Source organism: Pogoniulus pusillus, chromosome 29 (assembly GCF_015220805.1).
Source record: "Pogoniulus pusillus isolate bPogPus1 chromosome 29, bPogPus1.pri, whole genome shotgun sequence".
NCBI classification, from domain to species: Eukaryota; Metazoa; Chordata; class Aves; order Piciformes; family Lybiidae; genus Pogoniulus; species Pogoniulus pusillus.
The window spans coordinates 5,598,773-5,618,587 of NC_087292.1; the positions used below are offsets into that span (position 1 = coordinate 5,598,773).

Consider the following 19,815-nt stretch of genomic DNA (forward strand, 5'->3'; position numbering starts at 1 on the left):
GTATTTGGCAAGGTGACAGCTAAACTTTTTGTTGTCTGTGCTATTAAAGAGATGATCCCTGAGATTAAATGTGAGGTTGAGCAAAAAGTGTTCACGACGTTACCATGTTATTCCTAATCAAGACCCACACCATTCTACTCAAACTAGACTGCCCTCACAAGTTGAGGTACACAGGCAAGCAGCCTACTTCCTCCTGGACTTTGTTCAGTCCTTCCCATGTGATTTTTCTCATGTCTGACTGACATTGTCTCAAATGACAATGAGCACAAATCTTTACATCTATTTATTATGTGTAGAAATTCATCTAAAAATATCACAAAACTGAGGGAACTTGTCAGAAATTCCTGGAGCTTGAACAAGTAGGTGCATTTTTGTATACAGAGTGAAATAGAATCAACCAGGTTGGAAGAGAACTCCAAGATCATCCAGTCCAACCTATCACCCAGTCCTATCCAGTTAACTAGACCATGGCACTGAGTGCCTCGTCCAGTCTTTTCTTGAACACCTCCAGGAGTGGTGACTCTGCCAGCTCCCTATAGGAGGATAGTCATGGGATGATAAAGTGAAAGCTCTCTGCTTCTGTCCCCTGTCTTGCTGTGGCTCTAGGAAGAAGTGGAGACTGTTGTTTCTATGCTCATAGAACAGGCTCGGGCCCTGTCTCGCACTGGGATGAAGAAGCACCTCCGTGTTCTCCCCATGTATGCTGGGCTGCCTTCTCCTGATCAAATGAAAGTGTTCGAGAGAGTGTCTCACAGTGTCAGGAAGGTAAGGCTCTTGTGTGTGTCTCAATTTCTACCACCCAGGAGGTTGTCTGCATTACACAAACAACATCTATCAGGTTATCTGTATGGATCAGGTTCACATCATGGGACTATTGCAAACACTTGTCAAGGGAGGCTTTCTGTGCCTCCTAATGCTGTCTGCCAGTTTTCAGACTGAACCAACATGGTGTTCTCTGACTTCCCTTTTCAGTCCCAGACATGTCAGTTATAACTCATCTGCCTCATCAACTTCTCAATTCTTTGTACAACCTTGTATTTGTCTACATCCACTTGCAGCTGCTTACACTCTGAGCTCCTGTTTTTTACCTGGTTTTATTTCTTTGTAGTAATGTAAAACTGAGTGATGGAGTAGCTAGGTGCTCTGGTTTCACCTAAGTTCTAAACTTTCTCAGGTTTAGCAGGAAAAGGCTTTGTTTTGACTTCTGCAAGTCTTATTTGGATATTTATGATTACAGAAGTAGATAGGTGGTCATGATTAGTGCTTTCTGCTTAGCCATGTGTTGGGGCTGAGATAAGGTGACAGAATTATGCAGATCGGATTTGTTAAGAGTTCTCGTGCTTGCTGAAGTCTAACAAGGGAAATTGTCCCTCTGTTATTGGAGAACATTGAGTATTAAACCCTTCTTTTCCCACCAGGATACGACATTAGTCAATTAGCTTCCAGGATGTACTATTTAAATTTCAGGTGAAATAAGGATTACATTTCCTGCTGTCATCTGGGAGCAGTAATATTTAGGATTTTAGGACATGTATATATGGCTATCTCTGCAGGAATACTGAGCATGGAATGCTTAATCAACTCTGTTCCCCTGCTGCCTCACCCCAGTGTTAGAAGTGACAGCTCAATAGAACTGAGAAGCAGAAAGAAAATATTTTTAGTTTGCTACACAAGAACATTTGATTTATAGGCAGTTGATGGTTTTCTCTGCAAACACTGTCAATGCTTTTCTCTGCAAACACTGCCAAGTTCTACTTTTATGAAGAGAAGATAAATTTGAATAAGAAAGTGACTGGGAAGCTGTGAAAACTGGGTTTATTTCAAGCTGACAGCTCATTCTGCACTGCGTCCTTTTGTGCTCCAGGGTGTGTTTACTGGAGCTGTTATGTCTGAGCTGCTTCGGCTGCCTGGTGTTGCAGTCCTGGTGCAGTGATGCTGGGGCTTGAGGAGTTGACAGTTTCCTGGTTGTGTCTACCCCTGTAGGTGATTGTGGCTACCAACATTGCTGAGACCTCCATCACGATCCATGGGATTGCCTATGTCATTGACTGTGGCTTTGTGAAGCTCCGGGCCTACAACCCCAAAACAGCCATCGAGTGCCTCGTGGTGGTGCCGGTGTCCAAAGCTTCAGCTAACCAGAGAGCAGGCCGAGCGGGTCGTAACCGCTCTGGGAAGTGCTACAGGCTTTACACAGGTCAGGAGTTCAAGGTGTAAGGAAGGAGAACTTGCTGCTGTGACTTGCATTTTGGTTTACAGTGGCTTTAGTGTTAGGAAAAGAACAAAAAAAGGCATTTTGTTGCTCTTTCAGTGAGAGAGAGAATTTTCCCTTCATCTGGCTCATTTAGAAACAGAGTGGTCATATGTGCCAAGCAGTGGACACTAAATCCCTTTGTGAAACAGGAACACAAACTGAGCAGGGTATTTCCTGATAAAATTATTCAACAGAAGAGAAATAAAGACATATTCCTATTTCTGTGAAGAATGTATGGTGTTTCAAACTGTAATGAGTGGAGCAGCTCTAGAATCGGCAGTTAGCCAAAACCATTGCATTTTCTGTTTAAAGTATCTTAAAATACAGTAACTGGAGAAAGATCAAATTTGAATTAGAGTTCTTTTAAAACCTGTTAAGTCTTCACATCTGTTAATTTGAACTTAAAATAAGTCTGATTCTATCATGCTGGCTGCACAGGCTAAGAGCTGAAACTCAAAGCCAGCTTGCTTTGTTTTCTCCCACAACAGAGGAGGACTTTGAGAAGCTGCCCAAGTCCACAGTTCCGGAGATGCAGCGCAGCAACCTTGCACCTGTCATCCTGCAGCTGAAAGCTTTGGGAATTGACAATGTGCTCAGGTTCCCCTTCCTTTCGGTGAGTCTTGGGCTGTAAGGTCTGTCATCTGTCTGTGGTGTGAACAGAGACCAGCAGATGACTTGTTGAGAACCTACAGAACCATTCGCTGTGACTGTAGCCCTGTTGTCTAGCAAAGTATAGCTTGTCCACTTCTGGGCAGCAAGGGGGTTTTGAGAATTGACTACTGCAAACAACGTGTGTGACAAGTTGGAAATGGCTCTTTGTGAGTCTGCTGTTAGAGGCTGAGAGCTCAAGAAAGGCCTAGAAAGACAAACAGATACCACAAAAGTGTGACTGCAGTCCCTTCCCAATTTGTCCAGCTTATGAAGAAGGGAAAAAAAAAAGGGGTCTCCAAAACTAAACCTGTGCTTGTCTGCCTTGTTATAAAGAGCAGTACCAAGTTTTAGATTTGCTTTCTATAAAGTTTCTTGCTACTGCCCTGCTGGTGTGGGGAACTAACATGGTGGATGTAGAAGAGAAAATGAATTAATTGGTCTGCTCCTGCTGGCCTCACTGTTGGGGAAAGCAAGTATGCCTTGTCTAGCTGAGATCCTGAAAGCATCATAGTAGTGATGCTGAGCCTGCTGGGATGGTTTTGACTCGTGGTGTGAGTGATAGGAAGAATGTGAAAGCTCTTTCCTAATTCTGCATAAACAGAAAGGTTGTTTGAGTGGAGACTGAAGGATTTTGCAAGATGTAAGAAGTTCTGTGAGAACTCCTGTGTGTTGATGGTAACTTTAAAGAATGGCCATTTCTCTTCACAGCCACCTCCTGCACAGTCAATGGTGCAAGCTTTGGAACTGCTGTATGCTTTGGGAGGTGAGAATACGATGCTTTGTTTTATTTATGGTTCTCTGTTCTGGTTTTGCTGGGGTGCAATCCTGGGCCTGCTGTGGGCTGCAGGTCATTAACAGGTTGGAGTCAGTGAGGGCAGCTGACTTGAGCTGGCCACAGTGGTATCCTGAACCATAAACGTCACCCTTAGGGACTCCTTCAAAATGTGAAGAAGAGAAAACTAGTCTGACAGACCCTGGGAGTGTAATTCAAAGTACTTTTCTACTAGTTACCTCCTTGCTAGAATGTACTTTAGTGTGTTCTCTGAATTACAAATGATAGCTTGGTCTCAAATGCAGTAGTCTGAACAACACTCTTGGCCATATGACTTAGTTTTTGGTAGTCCTGTGAGGAGCAAGGAGTTAAACTTGATGTTCCCCTATGGGTATATCCCTTCCATCTTGATGTTCTGTGATTCTAGATGTGTTCATGTTAGTTTTGTTCTAACATACCTAACTCCTCTGTTAGGTATCTGTGGCACTCAACTCTCACTGTAGTAATATTTTTATTCACAGTTTTCAGTTCTTTGTTAGCTGTGTTTAGTGGAATGTGTCCTGTCTGATTTTGTTTATAGGAAGAGCTGTTGCTCTGCTGGAGTTTTTGACAGCTGTTTAATCTTTCTGAATGTAACAAACTTAAACTAAACAATCTTGACACAGGAACAAGTAATCCAAAAGAAACTGTTTAACTACAGACTTTGAGTTTAAAGTCAATTCAGAGTTAAGAATATTTGCTCTCTAAAGTAAACGTGAGGAGAAGGGCTGGTGTAAAGGAGGTTATGTCAGTTTTGGAAGCTTCCAGAGGTTTCTGGCTGATTTTGCTTCACTCAGCAGTGTTGTGGCAGGCTGCTGTCTTCTTATTCTTGTGGAAGTGTAACTCTGCTTGGCCATGATTTTCAGAGATTCATAGAATGGATTAAGTTGGAAGGGATCTTCAAGAGCATCTAGTTCCAACCTCCCTGCCATGAGCAGACACCTTCTGCTAGATCAAGTTGCTTAAGGCCTCATCCCACTTGGCCTTGAACGCTTCCAGGGAAGAAGGCATCCACTACCTTCCTAGGGAACTTATTCCAGTGTCTTCTTAATCTCTAGTCTAAATCTCTCCTCCTCCATTCCTTCTCATCCTATCACTACAAGCCCTTGCGAAAAATTCCTTCCTGGCTTTCTTGTAGCCCACTTCAGGTACTGGAAGGCTGCTCTAGAAATCTCCCCAGAGCCTTCTCTTCTCCAGGCTGAACAGCTCCCACTCTCCCAGCCTATCCCCATAGGGGAGGTTCTCCAGCCCTCTAATCATCTTTGTGGCCTCTGGAGCTGCTCCAGCAGTGCAAGGTATCTCTTAAGCTGGAAGCACCCTAACTGGATGCTCCACGTTGGATCTCATGAGAGCAGAGTAGAGGGGGAGAATCGCCTCCCTCATCCAGATTTTGCTCTGGGCTGCTTCAGTTCCGTCTTACAAAGGAGGATTTCACTTAAGGCACTTGATTCTTGGCAATCCTTTCCACCTTGGAACAAGGACCTTTGCAGTGGCTCAGAAAATTCACAGCCAAAACCACCTTGGGTAAATGGAGAGAAGAAGTCAATGAACTCCACAATTAGTTGTTTGATGCTTTGGCAGAAGGGTTATGCCCCTGGTAACTTCAGAGAAAAGCAAAGAGCTGGTACCCTTTGGCTACCTGGGTTTTGTAGCAAAGCAGAGAAGTGCTGATGTTGGTGTTGAAGATGGAAAGCAATGTGTCTGATGTATGGACTTGCTCCCCATTTTTTGCTGAAGTTGAAGGTTTTACGTGCTTTATTGTGGAGATTTTTGTGTAAGTTGCAGACACGAAGCTGCCCCCTAAGTGCTTGCAGGTGCAGTGGGGATTAAATTTCTCTTACGCAAGTGTGAACAAGTATTTCATCATTTGCATTGTAATAGCATGCAAATGTGAAGCTTAGGGTCAGGACCCTGTTGTGCCAGTGTGGTGCCAACAGAGAAACTTGTGCAGAGCAGACACAGGGTGACTTGGTTCTGTTGAATAAACACATCACTGTTTTAGACTGATTATTTGTACATTGATGCAAGTTGATTACATCAGGAGTGTCTCTCCCCAGCCTTCTCCTTTGATGTGTCTTTGAAACTCTTGAGTTGTCAGCTGGAGATTATTGTTTTAAGCATAGCTGAGGAAATAAATAAGCAGGAAAAGAGTGGTTTTATTTTTAGCCTTATTTCAGATCCAGGGTTTTGTTTGCAAGTTGTTGCCTGTCAGAAGCAACCACTCTTAAGTTTAAAATAGTGTTTTAATCCCTCACCCATGAGGTGCTAGTGGTTATGTGAAAACTTCTAGGGCCACATCACTTCAGCAATCTCTCCTGAGCATGTTCAGTCAAGATCTTTGCAGTATCTTTCTTTAGGCTCTCCAGTTTCATATCTATGTGGACCCTGTAGTAGCTTCCAGGATTATTTCAAAGAAACCTGTACCTATTGCAAATGATCTCTGTCCCTGGAGGTGTTCAAGAAAAGACTGGATGAGGCACTTAGTGCCATGGTACAGTTGATTTGATAGTGCTGGGTGCTAGGTTGGACTGGATGATCTTGGAGTTCTCTTCCAACCTGGTTGATTCTATTCTATCTGTTGCAGCCGTTAGTGTATATTCAGGCTTACTGCTACAAAGCTATCTGTGCATTAGCTGTCTCTATATGCCTATGCAAAATTGCATTGAGATTTGTAGCATTTCACCAAAGGATTTAGACCTGATGCACCTGCTGAAAGTTTAAAAGGTGGTGACTGCTCCTTTTGCCTACTTAGGAACACCCTTAGCTTTCCTTAGATGAAAGACACCCTATTATAAGCTATAAAACTTCCCACAGGACACTGATCAAAGCCATCAGACCTTAATTTTTGTAGTTTCTGTGACTTGAAATGTAAATATATAACTTCATAATTTCACTTAAGTTGCTTTTTTGTATCTGTTTCTGAGGGAAAGGTTGTGATTTTGGGTTGGGTTTTGTGAAGCTGTGTTGTGGATGGCGAGTGAATTACTACTTTGTCATAATAAATGAGTTGATAGCATTACAAATGATAAAGGAGGCACTGATAGAGATATTCATGATTTCAGATATGCTGACATGAGTTATAGGAGATCTCATTCCTTCAGCTGTAGTTTGGCTTTTCTCCATGGTACACAGTCAAAGTATACCTGTGGTTTGCTGCCAACACAGTTTGACAAGTAGTAGTTTATCTACCCTGTGGGCCACAGTTGAGTTTTCCTTGCTATTTATGCAATCTGCAGTGCTCCAGAGTCCTGTTACTGGGCTTTTGCCAGTCCCTCCTTGTGTGTCTGTTCTCTTGTGCCCTGCCTCCTACCACTTGGCTTGCTCACTGTTTTCTCTTAATTCTTGCTCTTTGCTGCCTTTCTTAGCAAACTCTTACCATTGATTCCTGTGTCTGTATTATAGTTTACTCTATTTCCTATGTCCTCTGCAAAAAAAGTCCTTTTCCATTTAAATCATTCCCTGAAATTCCAGCATAGTGTCTGGATTACAGTATGACCCAATGACTTGCATGGGTGAACTTTACTGCTGGTACTTGACTGCAGGAAGCCATCCAGCTGAAATGGTAAATGGGCAGGGCTGCTCAGTGGTAATTGGGAATCACAGAATCATGGAAGGCTAGGAGTTGAAAGGGACCTTGAAACATCATCTACTCCAACTCCTCTGCCAGAGCAGGGTCGCCTAGAGGAGGTCACACAGGAACACATCCAGGTGGGCTCAGAATGTCTCCAGAGAAGGAGGTTCCACAACCTCTCTGGGCAGCCTGTCCCAGAGCTCTGTCACTCTCACAATGAAAAAGCTTCTGCTCATAGGGAACCTCCTCTGCTTCAGCTTGCACTCACTGCCCCTTGTCCTATCATTGAATATCACTGATGAGCCTGGATCCATCCTCTTGACACTCTTCACACCTTTAAAAACATGAATGAGGTCACTCCTCAGGCTACTTTTCTCCAAGCTGAAGTGACCCAGCTCATAAGAGAGATATTCCACTGCCTTCATCATCTTTTTGGCCCTGTGCTCAACTCTTTCAAGCAGTTCCCTGTCCTTGAATCAAGAATCATTCCTATCTCTTGTGCCATCTCCAGTAAAAAGGTTGCAGGTGGAACATGACTGACAGCTTTTGATGCATTAGGCAGACTAAACTGTAGGGAATCTACATCAACTGCCCCATCTGTAGGTTGTATAAAAGTTCAGTTCTTGCTCTCTGTGACCTAAGCAGATGTGACTCAGAAAAATGACCCCCTAGGCCAGCCCCAGCAGTGCTTCCTTTTTCTACAGTCATGCCTGTTCCATGAAGATTCTCTTTTTTAACATCATCAGGACTCCTGCTTCCCAGCTCCATGAACAAAGACATTGCTGAATATCTAAAAAGGACATGCTCAGTCTAAGTGCTGACAGGCAGTGACCATTGCAGTGACTTCCAAATCACTGCTGGTAGCAATTGGGCTTGGCCAAAATGAAGACACTTGTGTGTGCAAATGTACCAACAACCCATGGAAGACAACACAGACATGCCTTTAAGCTTAGTTCAATGTACATTCAGGTGCATTTTCTCTATTTTAGTTCATAATTCTGCTCTTTAATGAACATTGAATTCTTCAAGAAGCCTTTCTGTGCTGTTGTGCCTGTGTCACAGCTATGTGTGTTGATTGCTGTGCTGCAGGGTTGGATATGCACTGCCGTTTAACAGAGCCTCTTGGCATGAGGATAGCAGAGTTTCCTCTGAATCCTATGTTTGCAAAGATGCTTCTGGAGTCAGGTAGGAGAAAAGAAATAATAAGATTTTCTTCCTTGTCTTGTGATGCATTTTGCCTCTTGTACTGCAGTAGCAGACATTTGCAAACTGTATTTCATGGTGTGATGTTTAGTGGAAAGAATTTGTTAAATCTGTGGATCTCTCTAGCAAGTAACACATTTGACACCCCAATAAGTCTAATACATTTCTATTTTAAGTTTTCTATTAAAAACATTCAGTGTTACACTAATGCAACCCCAGGAGTTAAGGTATTTTGGTTTTATATGCTATACAAATATATTCTACTCCCTTTCCTTTTGATTTTTATATGGGGTAAGTTAAAAGGAAGACTTCTTTTACTGATTTTTTTCCTCTTACTCCTCAGGAAACTTTGGCTGCTCCCAGGAGATTTTGACAATTGCTGCCATGATGCAGATTCAAAACATCTTTGTGATCCCTCCAAATCAAAAAGCTCAGGCTGTAAGTTCAGCTGTGGCTCCCTTTCTCTTTGTTGTTTCCACGTTTCTGAGTTTCTGCCAAGTATTTTACCGATCCCTGTTACAGACTGCAAGTGAAAATGAAGCAAGGTCTTGAACTGTACCTACTGGTTAGAGGTAAACGAGGAAACTGAATAACAGTGGGAACTTTGGAGTGGTTTATTAGTGTTAAAAGCTTTTTTCTGAGGACCAGAAACATGCAAAGTTTATAAACAGTATAAAGGTTTACCAAAAATACCAAGTCCTCCCAAACACCACCTCCTTTCAAGAGACACAAATCAGGGAAGTGTTAGGATGTAGCAAATTCTTGTAGTGAGACCCTAATTTTAATGCATCACTCCTTTGGATTTTGGGGATTCACTTTCAGTTCACTTTTCCAGTATCAGTTTTTGGAAATTAGAAATTAGATGGGCCAGTAACACATTGCTGCTGCTCAGAGGAGCTGCTTACTGGGTAGGAATTGTAATCGTCACCAGGAAATACAGAGATGCAGGGAGCTGAGAGCATTGGACATGGACATGATTTATGCCCAAATCAGTAACCTTAATCAAATCTACTATTTCTTTTGCAGGCCAGGCAACACAGAAAGTTTGCTGTGGAAGAAGGTGATCATCTCACTATGCTTAATGTTTACGAAGCCTTTGTCAAAGTAAGTCAGTTCAAGTGGGTGCAGGGATGGAAAACACTTCAAGTCCTCAGCTCTGATTCTGGAAGTTCTGGATGTAGCATGCCACTTAGTGCCACGGTCTAGTTGATTGGATAGGGCTGGGTGGTAGGTTGGACTGGATGATCTTGAAGGTCTCTTCCAACCTGGTTGATTCTATGATCCTCAAAGCTGAGGAATTAGCAAATTGATTCAGTGATACTTCTGCTTACAAAGATATTCTGGTTATGTTTTGCCACAGCCCTTCTGAGCAAGGTATACAGAATTTAGTTTGGGTATAGCACAAAAGTCTTATGGGTAGAAAAATGTGTTTTCAAGGAGACTGGGATTTTTGGAAGGCTCTAGAAAAAACAGGTTTCCAAATTTCAAATGAAATTCATATTCTCTCATCTGTATTGTAGGTGCCTGAGGTTTTTACTGACTATAAACTGTATCTAAATCACCTGACTGATCATCCTATCATCTTTTTGAGGTGGCCTTTTTTATTTAACACCAATCTAACTACTTTCCTGTTACTTGAAGTTTTACTTACTGGTTTTGAAGTGCTCTGCCTCTCTGGATGAAGCATATTTTGCTGGTACAAGGCACTTGTGTACTAATATATTTGCAAGTGTCAAGTTGCAGCAGTATAACCACTGAGGTGTTTAGAAGAAGGCTTCTCTTTCCTCAGCCTTAAAGCATTCAGTCAGGCACCAAGTGCAGCTTTGCTGTTTAAATTTTATATATGCCTAATTCTGATTGAAACAGCCAAATGCAGAGACTTTTGGAGTAATAGTTTCTAGACAAATAGTTCTTTGCATGGAGAAGACCAAGAGAAACAGTGTAGAGAAAAGGCTGAGACTGAAAGCGGACAAGTTGATGATTTAATGCTGTTGTGTGAGACGGCAATGACTGATGCTGTTCTTTTTCACCACATATGAAGAAATGAAGCACATCTGTATGAAAATGCCCCATGGCATTGGTTCTGCAGCTGTTGAGATGTTGTTTGAAACTTGCTTTGTACTTGCTGGTGTTCTTTACCCTTGTTAGTTGCTATATAAATAGGTCATTTTCAGGGAAAACTACAATAAACGTGTTGTAGGCGGCAGAATTAAAGCAAGGCTATGGGAGCCAAGAGATTGGGTTTTGTTTTGCTGATGGTATTTCGTTGTCATTTTGCCTGTTCTTCTCTCTCTTCAGCATAGCAAGAGCTCTCAGTGGTGTCAGGAACACTTTCTGAACTACAAAGGCCTTGTTAGAGCTTCTGTTGTCAGAGAGCAGCTGAAAAAGCTTCTTGTCCGCTTTAAAGTGCCAAAGAAGTCCAGCGAAGGTGAACACTTTATTTTTAACCTGTTGTCCAATGCATATGAACTGTAGTTGGAGATTCTCAGTCTGTTTCCTGCTTTTCTTGTTACTTCTGAAGTATTTTCTCCCTGGCCTAAAAATAAAATTAATTAGAACCAGGTTAATTTTCTTTGCTGTAATAATGACTGCAGAAGAGCCTTTTAGCCCACTTTTACAATTAACTTTTTGTCCAGTCTTCATTAGTTAAGTTTTCCAGCAAGAGATTTTCACCATTGCTGATCTATTTAATGGACAGACTTAGTGGAAGAGTCATAAACAGGTCAATTCATTATCTCTTTTAAAAAAGCTGTTTTTCTAGTAGGTACAGCTACTGGGATCTGAGTTTCAGCTGTGTCCTGTGTGCGTGGATTCCATGACTTCTTCCCAGCACCTCTCTCTTAACTGCTCTGAAAAATCAGACTTAGTGCTGAGCAGCCACACAAGGTTGCTTTAAGGACTGTGAAACTTTTCATCTGGCAACACCACTGACAACAGCAGCTTTTTTTACTTAGGCATTTTGATTTGCTGTGAAATGGAAGGTGAAAGAGGTTGCAGGGTTTGTCTGCCTTCAAGCCTTTGGTATCAAAGCCTGATGCAGTGTGGAAAGTTTTTGAGATGATTAAGTGGCATTTTATGGATTTTTGATATTCCACTGACTCATTTTACTTGAAAATTCTTTTCTTCAGGTGATCCAGATCCTGTTTTGAGATGCATAGTTTCTGGATTCTTTGCTAATGCAGCTAAATTCCACTCTACAGGAGCTTACAGGTAAATATAGGTTCACTGCAGCTGTTGCTCTGTCCAAAAGCTCCTTTGGCTACATCTAAATGTAATCAGCACACAGATGTTTCTCTAGACACCTGCACTTGATTTACTCAGTGGTTTAAGTTTTGTATCTTCAAACTGCTTCAGTACTTATCTCTTTTCTGTAGTCAATATAAACAGTTATGGGTAGTGGGAAGCTGTTACTGACAGTAATGAACTTGTGTCAATACAAGTACAGTGTCACAGAATCACAGGATGTTAGGGGTTGGAAGTAACTTCAAAAGATCGTCCTGTCCAGTCCTTCTATCAGAGCAGGGTCACCTAGACTAGGTCATACAGGAATGTATCCAGGTGGGTTTTGAAGGTCTCCAAAGAAGGAGACTCCACAATGTCTCTGGGCATACTGTTCCAGAGCTCTGTCACCCTCACAGAGAAAAACTTTCTCTTTATGTTCATGGAACCTCCTCTTGTCCTATCATCGAGCATGACTGAGCAGAGCCTGGCTCTGTCCTCCTGACTCTTGCCCTTCACATCTTTATAAACAGCAATGAGATCCCTCCTTAGGCTCTTCTGCTCCAAAGAAAAAAAGACCCAGCTCCAGTCTCTGCTCTAGCACTCCCAGGCACTGAATAAAGCCTGAAGCACTACTTTTCCATTTATTCTAGCTAGAACTCTTTTATGTTGTTACATTATCATTTCTTTGGCCAACTATTAAGCCTGGTTCCATCTGAAAGCCTGCTCCTTAAACACAAATGTTTTTAATTTGCTCCAGCTCCTTCACTGTTGTCTCTTATTAAACATTCTTCCTGGGGATGAAAGGAACCAAATGCTAAGCAGTAAACAGACATGCAGTCTAAAATAGTGTCTTGCTTTCAAGGACTATCCGTGACGACCATGAACTTCATATCCATCCCACTTCAGTGCTGTATGCAGAGAAACCTCCCCGCTGGTAAGTCAAAGCTGCTTTCACTTGTTTTGTCAGCTTTACAGGACACTCAGCAAACAGATGTTTTCATGAATGACTTCTCTCCATCAGTGGAGGAACAGATACAGGAGGTCATGGTTCCCACAGAGAGAATTCCATTGATATTTCCCTTGCGTTTTTTGAAGGCAGTATCCAAATAAAAGCTGCAAAGCAGAGTTAGGTGACCCCTTTTTAACACTGTATTTTGCAGTGCAAATTGAGAGGGAAATACCCAGTAATGAGAGACCACAAACCTTGTGGGTTTGCAGCTGCTCTAGTGTAGATAATGACTTATGGTTCCAGTGATTTACCCTTCAGCATGAGGATTTGTGCTTCCATGGTAGAAATGACTTAGCCTACTGAAGGACAACATCAGAAATAGATTGCCCATGCTGGCAGCAAGGACTTAAGCCCACATGGCTGTCTGCTTCTAAATCTCTTACCAAGAGATCTTCTGGCAGTACTAAAGGATTATTTCCTCCTCTAGTCCTTATCTGGCTTGTCTGCAGGCAAGGACCAGGGATAGTCATGCTGGGATTTGTGTCCTGCTTGCCATGGGTCCAGGGCTCTGGTACTTTTGACATCCCTTCTCATGACAGAAGCATAGAATCATGGAACTCTTTTAGCTGGAGAAAACTTCTAAGATCACTGAGTCCTGCTGTCCACCTAACACCACCATGGCCATCAAACCATGTCCTAAAGTCCCATGTCTGCATATTTCTTTAATGCTTCTAGGGGTGGTAACTGCACAACCTCTCTGGGACCCTCTTCCAGTGCCTGTCCACTCTATAACAAAGAACTTTCCTGCTCTCCAACCTAAACCTCCCCTGGTGCAATTTCAGACCATTTCCTCTTGTACTATCATCTGGTACTAGAGGGAAGAGACAGACACCCACCCGGCTTCAGGGAATTGTAGAGAGAAGTGAGGCCTTCCCTCAGCCTTCTTCAGACTAAACAACCCCAGTTCCCTCAGCTGCTCCTCACCGAGCCTGTTCTCCAGACCCTTCACCAGCTTCTCTGGACCCCCTTCAGCAACTCAGTGTCCTCCTTGAAGTGAGTGGTCCATGATATCACAGAGTAGCTAATATTTGGACAAGAGTGTCTGTTTCCTCTATGATAAGAAATGGCTTCATTCTAAGTAATATTCTTTCTTTTATACTTTGCATCTGCACGTGTAATAAGCCAGGATGTTTTTAATAGCATTCCAAAGGTTGTCTTAATGTAGGGTGATCTGAACAGCCAGAGGGAGAGGAGGTGAGAGGCTGCATTAAAACTGAAAGAGTCTCTGGTTGCTAAATGCTGCCTATGGCGGAAAAACTGTCACAGTGTGCTGTTAATCAACTCTTTTTCATTACTTTATTGCAAACACTTGGGTTTGTCTTTTTTTTTCCCTTCCTCCCAGGGTAGTCTACAACGAAGTAATACAAACTGCTAAGTATTACATGAGAGATGTGACTGCTGTGGAATCTGCATGGCTGTTGGAACTGGCTCCTCATTTCTACCAGCAAGGAACGGTACGGAATCGGCATAAAGCCCAAACGGTACCATTGCTGTGTTAGCAGCTCTTGTATCTGACCTTTTCAAGTGTGTGTGTTTTGTTGTCTGTCTAGTGGTACACAAATGAATTGGGGTTTGTTCATTGTAGTGGTTTTGATATAGAGAGGTTAATAAATGGGTGCATGAAAGGTTTTTCCTTATTATCCAGCCAACAGACAGGATCTTGAAGTTACAATGTAGTGTATCACTGGTAAATGAGACCTTCAACCACTTCACTTAAACACAGGCACTTGGCAGCACTTACCTGAGCAGCACTAGAGCAAGACAGTGCACAATAATTTTACAGAGCCTTTGCATGCTTTGCCAATGTCTGTGCAAACCCTGAGACCTTTGTTTCTGAGCATTACTTATGCTTACTGCAAAAAAAGAAAAGGATCTGTTGAGACTTGAAATGGTAAGGAACAGCTGCTCTTTGTGCAAACCTTGATTGCAAGTTCTGTTGGGTGTGATAAACCTTATCTTTACAAGTATCTTTTACGAGGTGTCCCCATCCTTTTTCAGCTCTGTCCCAGGTGAATCTGTCAGTCTAGACTTATTCAGTGGCCATTCTGAGAACTAGGTTGGTATGAAATATCATCTCAGTGTTAGTTATGCTGGAGTTGTTGATACCACACTGCGTGGAAAGACTCTGCAGGCAAGATTGCCAAAGTGATCTTGGTGTGAATTTCCCATGGGAGATTAATAACCACTGAGCTTTATATGAGGTATTTCCAAAATACTGAGTCAAAAAATAGTGAAGCATTTCCAAACAGTGAAGTATTTCCAAATGCTGAGTGGAAACAAATGCGCTTGTGTATCAGGCTTGTGCAAAATCTGGTCATGCATGTGAGCAGAAATGGCTGTTTCTGAGTAAACAGCTGCTACATTATTTGACTTTTCTGAGTTATCTGATATCTTACTTGCACTTGCTGGGGTTTTTTTTGAGAAAAGAAAACTTCTGTGGTGCTTGGAGCACCTGAGGATGTACGCCTGTGGTTATAGTGTACACTAGTGTTGGCATTTGTCTATGTGATTGACTTGAGAGGGAGAGGAGGTGAGACTTTTCTGAGTTATCTGATATCTTACTTGCACTTGCTGGGTTTTTTTTTGAGAAAAGAAAACCTCTGTGGTGCTTGGAGCACCTGAGGATGTACGCCTGTGGTTATAGTGTACACTAGTGTTGGCATTTGTCTATGTGATTGACTTGAGAGGCTTGGGTTTTGGTGTTGAGCTTGGATACTTCAGCTCACTGATGCAGACACCATCTATAAAAATGCACTTACTAAGGCAGCTGAATATTTTCTGCCTTTTTGACTTTTGAGACATCTGACAAAGCTGCTGTTGGGCAGTCTACAGGAACGATGTGAAAAGGAGATGAGCTAATGTTCCAGTTGTATCAAATCTGCTCCTGCAATAATGAGTCCTTTTGACTCATATTTACATGCTGTAACATCCCATACATAATGCAACATCTCATTATCATATGACCTCTCCACAGGGCCAGTTTTGGGATGAGGTTTTCTTTTAGGTAGGTGGTGTTGGGGAAAGCAACTCTGACTTGTTCAGGCCACACCTGAGCTACCTTCTGAAAGTGTAGAAGGCTTGTCTGGAATAGTGCTACCTACCTGGCTGTGTTTTTCAAAGTAGTGCTACTACTGTTGCAGGTATTCTGTGAAATCAGATGAGATCATTGAATCATAGAATTGCTTCAGCTGGAAGCCACCTTTAAGATCAAGTCTGACTCTGCCAAGGCTGATACTGAACCATGTCCCTCAGCACCACATCTCTGCATCTTTTAAACTTTTCTAGGGGTGGGCATTCAACCACCTCCCTGGGGAACCTGGTCCAGTGATTGATAACTCTTTCAGCAGTGATGTTCCTTCTAATGTCCAACCCAAACCTCCGCTGGTACAACTTGAGGCCATTTCCTCTCATCCTGTTATTTTTGACTATGCAGAAGAGACCAATGCCCACCTGGTTCCAACCTCCTTTCAGAGAGAGCAGTGAGGTCTCCCTTCAACTTTCTTTTCTCCAGGCTAAAAGAAATCCAGTTCCCTCAGCTGCTCCTCATCAGATCTCTTCTGCAGTCCTATCACCAGCTTTGTTGCCCTTCTCTGGTCCCACTCTAGGACCTTGATATCTTTTTTGGAGTGAGGGCCCCAAAACTGAACCAATTAAAATCTTATACTTCATGTACTTACTCCTTGTGTTTGTGCACGTTATTGGGAGCACATGTTCCTTTCCGTGCATCTTTGCAAGCTGGCAACTTGCTTCCAGTGGGAAATTGTTCCTCTGCTTGCAGTGAGTGCAGATGTGCTAGAAGATGATATTTCATACCAAGCCAGGATATCACTTTGGGATGTGTGTGGTGTTGTGATTTATTTTAGCTGTACAAGTAACAAGCAGATCTTGGGCAGGGTGGTCTTTGTTGTTTGTATAAGAATCTATTTAATTTGGGATTAGAGCCTGGAAACTTTCTGGCTGAATAGTCTTCTGTTTGTGTACATGCTAAGCAATTTTTCTTTTCTTGCAGCATCTTTCTTTGAAGGCAAAAAGAGCTAAAGTAGATGACCACTGATTCGACTCGACTTCAGTCTTGTGACATTAGATGCAGAACCTACCAGTGATTCCAAGCTGGCTACAGTCCATTCAGCAGTCAGTTCATTAGCAATTTGATCTTACATCAACATAAATGCTTAAATGCCTGCCAGGATCTGTAGGGGTGCATGACCAAGTACATTGTAAACCTATGTAGAGCTTGCATCGTGGACATTTAATTCTTTGCCTACTTGACCAGTGTTGTTAATCTGGGCATGTTGCTCCTTTTAAATAGGTAGGAAAAGAGAAAAAGAGTTTAAACAGTGAGAGGACATACAGGATCACCAAAACCTGAAACCTTCAAGAAGGAAACTGATTTCCTGGTGTGGTATGGCTGCCTTATGAGAGTGGGGAATAGGGTACCCTGCCTCCTGTTACCTAGAGCACTGTGACTACTACCGGCCAAACTGAGACTGACTCCTGCCAGAGGGAGTTCAGGCACTGAGGTAGCCCTTGAAATGTGAGGGGCTGCCGTGAAACATTGACTTCGTGTTGGACCATCATAAACTAGTGCAGCTTGTGCTGCCAAGCACTGAAAGTCTCCTGCCTGGGGCCAAGCTGCCCCTGGCTCCCTGGGCTGTAACAGTCCTTCTGTAGGCAGCTCTGCATTAAAATGTCTCACTTCCACGTGAGAGTTACTGTTTGAGGAGGAAGAGGATGAGTAGCTCAACATTTTTCAGAAGGATTAATTTTTTGCTCAGTCAGAGGAATGTACACAGATGTGCACAGTCACATTTGCAGGTGGGCTTGGCTTGGCTTTTATCCCTTTTCCTGCCAGAGGTTGATAGCCCCTCCCTGCTGGAAGCACCAGAACATTTCAGCAGGGCTGTGGCCTGCAGCACTCTGTTATAGCCTCTGACATTCATCAGAGATGCAAATGTTCTGTACATTCATATAGGGAACACAATCCTTTATCTTTCTTTCATTGAGGATGTCTTCTCTGCTGCTTGGGACTCCTCTTCATGTGTTGCTGTGAGAAGGGTGTTCTGTGCAGTTGCTGCTTTAATGGGGACTCCAAGGCTACTTTCCCAGGATAGCTTGGACTATGTATTTATTTTTTTCCAGCCCTATCGATATTTATTTTAGAAACATTGTTGGAAGATGTTATTTTTGTAAGGCAGCTGACTTAATGAATGATTTTCACATGCTATCTATGTCTTTATTTTGTTTAAGAATAGGGGGAAAAAAGGATGTAAATAGGCAAAACTTTCTACAGCAGACAAATGCCTTCCTCATCACAGGACTGCCTTGAACACTTTCTTGAGAGCTTCTTTACCTTCTCCCTTCCAAACACCTGCAGGGAAAATATGTTCTGTCACATGCAGTGTGTGTCTAGGTACTGACTGCCAGCACAAACAGATGTACCAGTCCCCATGTATGGCACCAGCAGCTTGACAAACTGTGTCACCTGCCATGTTTTCCTGCTGAACCTCCCTTTTGCATTACTTTTTCTCCTAGAGTGGAAGCTCTTTGGGGCAGGGACTGTCTCCTAGCCAGAGCTGAGAGCAGTGTTGGCATTTATGGAAAAGATTCACTCTGCAGGTTTTTTTGTTCTCTTAAAGGATTGGAGAAAGAGCTGAATATGAATCCTTGTAAAATGTCCATGTCTCTCTGTCCTCTGGAAGTATTCTTAAGAAAAATAAAACCATTCAGTCAAGGAAGCTTGAGAATACATCACTTTGGCCTGAGGAGTAGGTGATTGCACAGCATCCCAGCATGCTGGGGGTGGGAAAGGACCTCTGCACATTGTCCAGTCCGACTGCCCTGCTCAAGCACGGTCGGCCAGAGCAGGTTGCTCAGGATCGCAGTGTCCAGATGAGTTTGGAATCTCCACAACCTCTCTGGGCAGTCTGCTCCAGGGCTCTGGCACACTCGCAGGAAAGAAGCTTTTCCTCCTGTTCAGATGGAACCACCTGAGTTCCAATTTGTACCCATTGGCCCTTGTCCTATTGCTGGGAACAAGTGAAAAAGACTTTGCCGATGCTCTGGGCTGTTGTGCTGTGCTGGTGTGAATTGTGAGGGCTGTCAGTGGATGGCTACTCTGCCAATTCTGAGGATGATATGATGGGATTTTTAAGTTGATTTAATTTTATCTATGTGTTTAACAAAAAAACCCACATTACAGACAGGCATGGGGGGAAAGTGTCAAGTTGTGTGGCATGAGTCTTGAAACAAAAATAAGCAGCTTGCCAGCACCAGATAGCTGTGACTCATTCCAGATTGGGTGGGTCAGATCTTTTCTGGCTCCTGGACAAGTGCAAACAGGGAATAGTTTCTTCTTCCAGCAAATGGGAAAACAGGGCAGAGATGTTGAGGTGGGGAGGGTTTGGAGTTGCGTTTCTGCATGGAGGATGGCAGGGCTGTAAGGCACTAGATCAATAATTCCAGCTGTATTCTGCAGTTACACTTCTGGTTATGGGCTCTTGACTCTATTGGGAAGCTTGGGTGTAGGGAAGGAGGGGGAGAAGAGAGCTAAGAAGCAGAGAGGTCTCTGCAGGGAAGGTGCAGGTAGGTCTCTGCAGGTGAAGGTTTCTTCATCGTTGGTTCTCACGCTGGGTCACGGCAGAGCTTTGCTTGTTTACTGAGAGTGCTGCTGAGCAGGTGGCTGCTGAGCTGCTGGCTTGGTTGGTGGGAAACTGAACTTCTGGATGCTGACTGGGCATTGATTAGCTGAAATAGAACTGCTGTGCTTGTCCCCTTTGTGTGGTTTTTGTGATAAACCCTTGGTGAGAAGTCCTGGAGTCAAGATCCTGACTACTTGTTGGACTGATGCAGAAGCACAGGCACTATGGCCTCAGTTCTATGGAGGTCGTGTGAGCCTGGGCTCAGCCTTGTTGAAGGTGAAAGCCACCTAGACAACACAGCATCCCTGAAAGGCATTTCTCCCCTAGTTCTCTAAATCATTGCTGATGTTTCAGCTGCTCTCTTTACCAAAGAAAGCTGTATCTGTTTTTTCTGCCAGCCCTTCAGAGCCCACTCACTTGGGAGCATCAGTGTGCAGAGGTAACTGTTGTCATCCTGAT

At 43.1% G+C, this 19,815-nt stretch overlaps 1 protein-coding gene across 2 annotated transcripts in view; it reads left to right on the plus strand.

Annotated features, from left to right (window-relative positions):
- Positions 1–18,469, plus strand: part of DHX35 (DEAH-box helicase 35) — a 33,339-nt gene extending 14,870 nt beyond the window's left edge. The window contains exons 11-22 of one of the 2 annotated variants that reach the window (XM_064167749.1): positions 607–765; positions 1,984–2,194; positions 2,740–2,864; positions 3,611–3,665; positions 8,374–8,469; positions 8,831–8,925; positions 9,514–9,591; positions 10,786–10,915; positions 11,616–11,697; positions 12,572–12,643; positions 14,061–14,199; positions 16,728–18,469. In XM_064167749.1, the coding sequence (XP_064023819.1) occupies positions 607–765; positions 1,984–2,194; positions 2,740–2,864; positions 3,611–3,665; positions 8,374–8,469; positions 8,831–8,925; positions 9,514–9,591; positions 10,786–10,915; positions 11,616–11,697; positions 12,572–12,643; positions 14,061–14,199; positions 16,728–16,772 (1,287 nt within the window). In that variant the 3' untranslated portion in view covers positions 16,773–18,469. The remainder of the gene's footprint in view (positions 1–606; positions 766–1,983; positions 2,195–2,739; positions 2,865–3,610; positions 3,666–8,373; positions 8,470–8,830; positions 8,926–9,513; positions 9,592–10,785; positions 10,916–11,615; positions 11,698–12,571; positions 12,644–14,060; positions 14,200–16,727) is intronic. The other variant, XM_064167750.1, reaches the window with a different exon arrangement.
- The last annotated feature ends 1,346 nt before the right edge of the window (positions 18,470–19,815 follow it).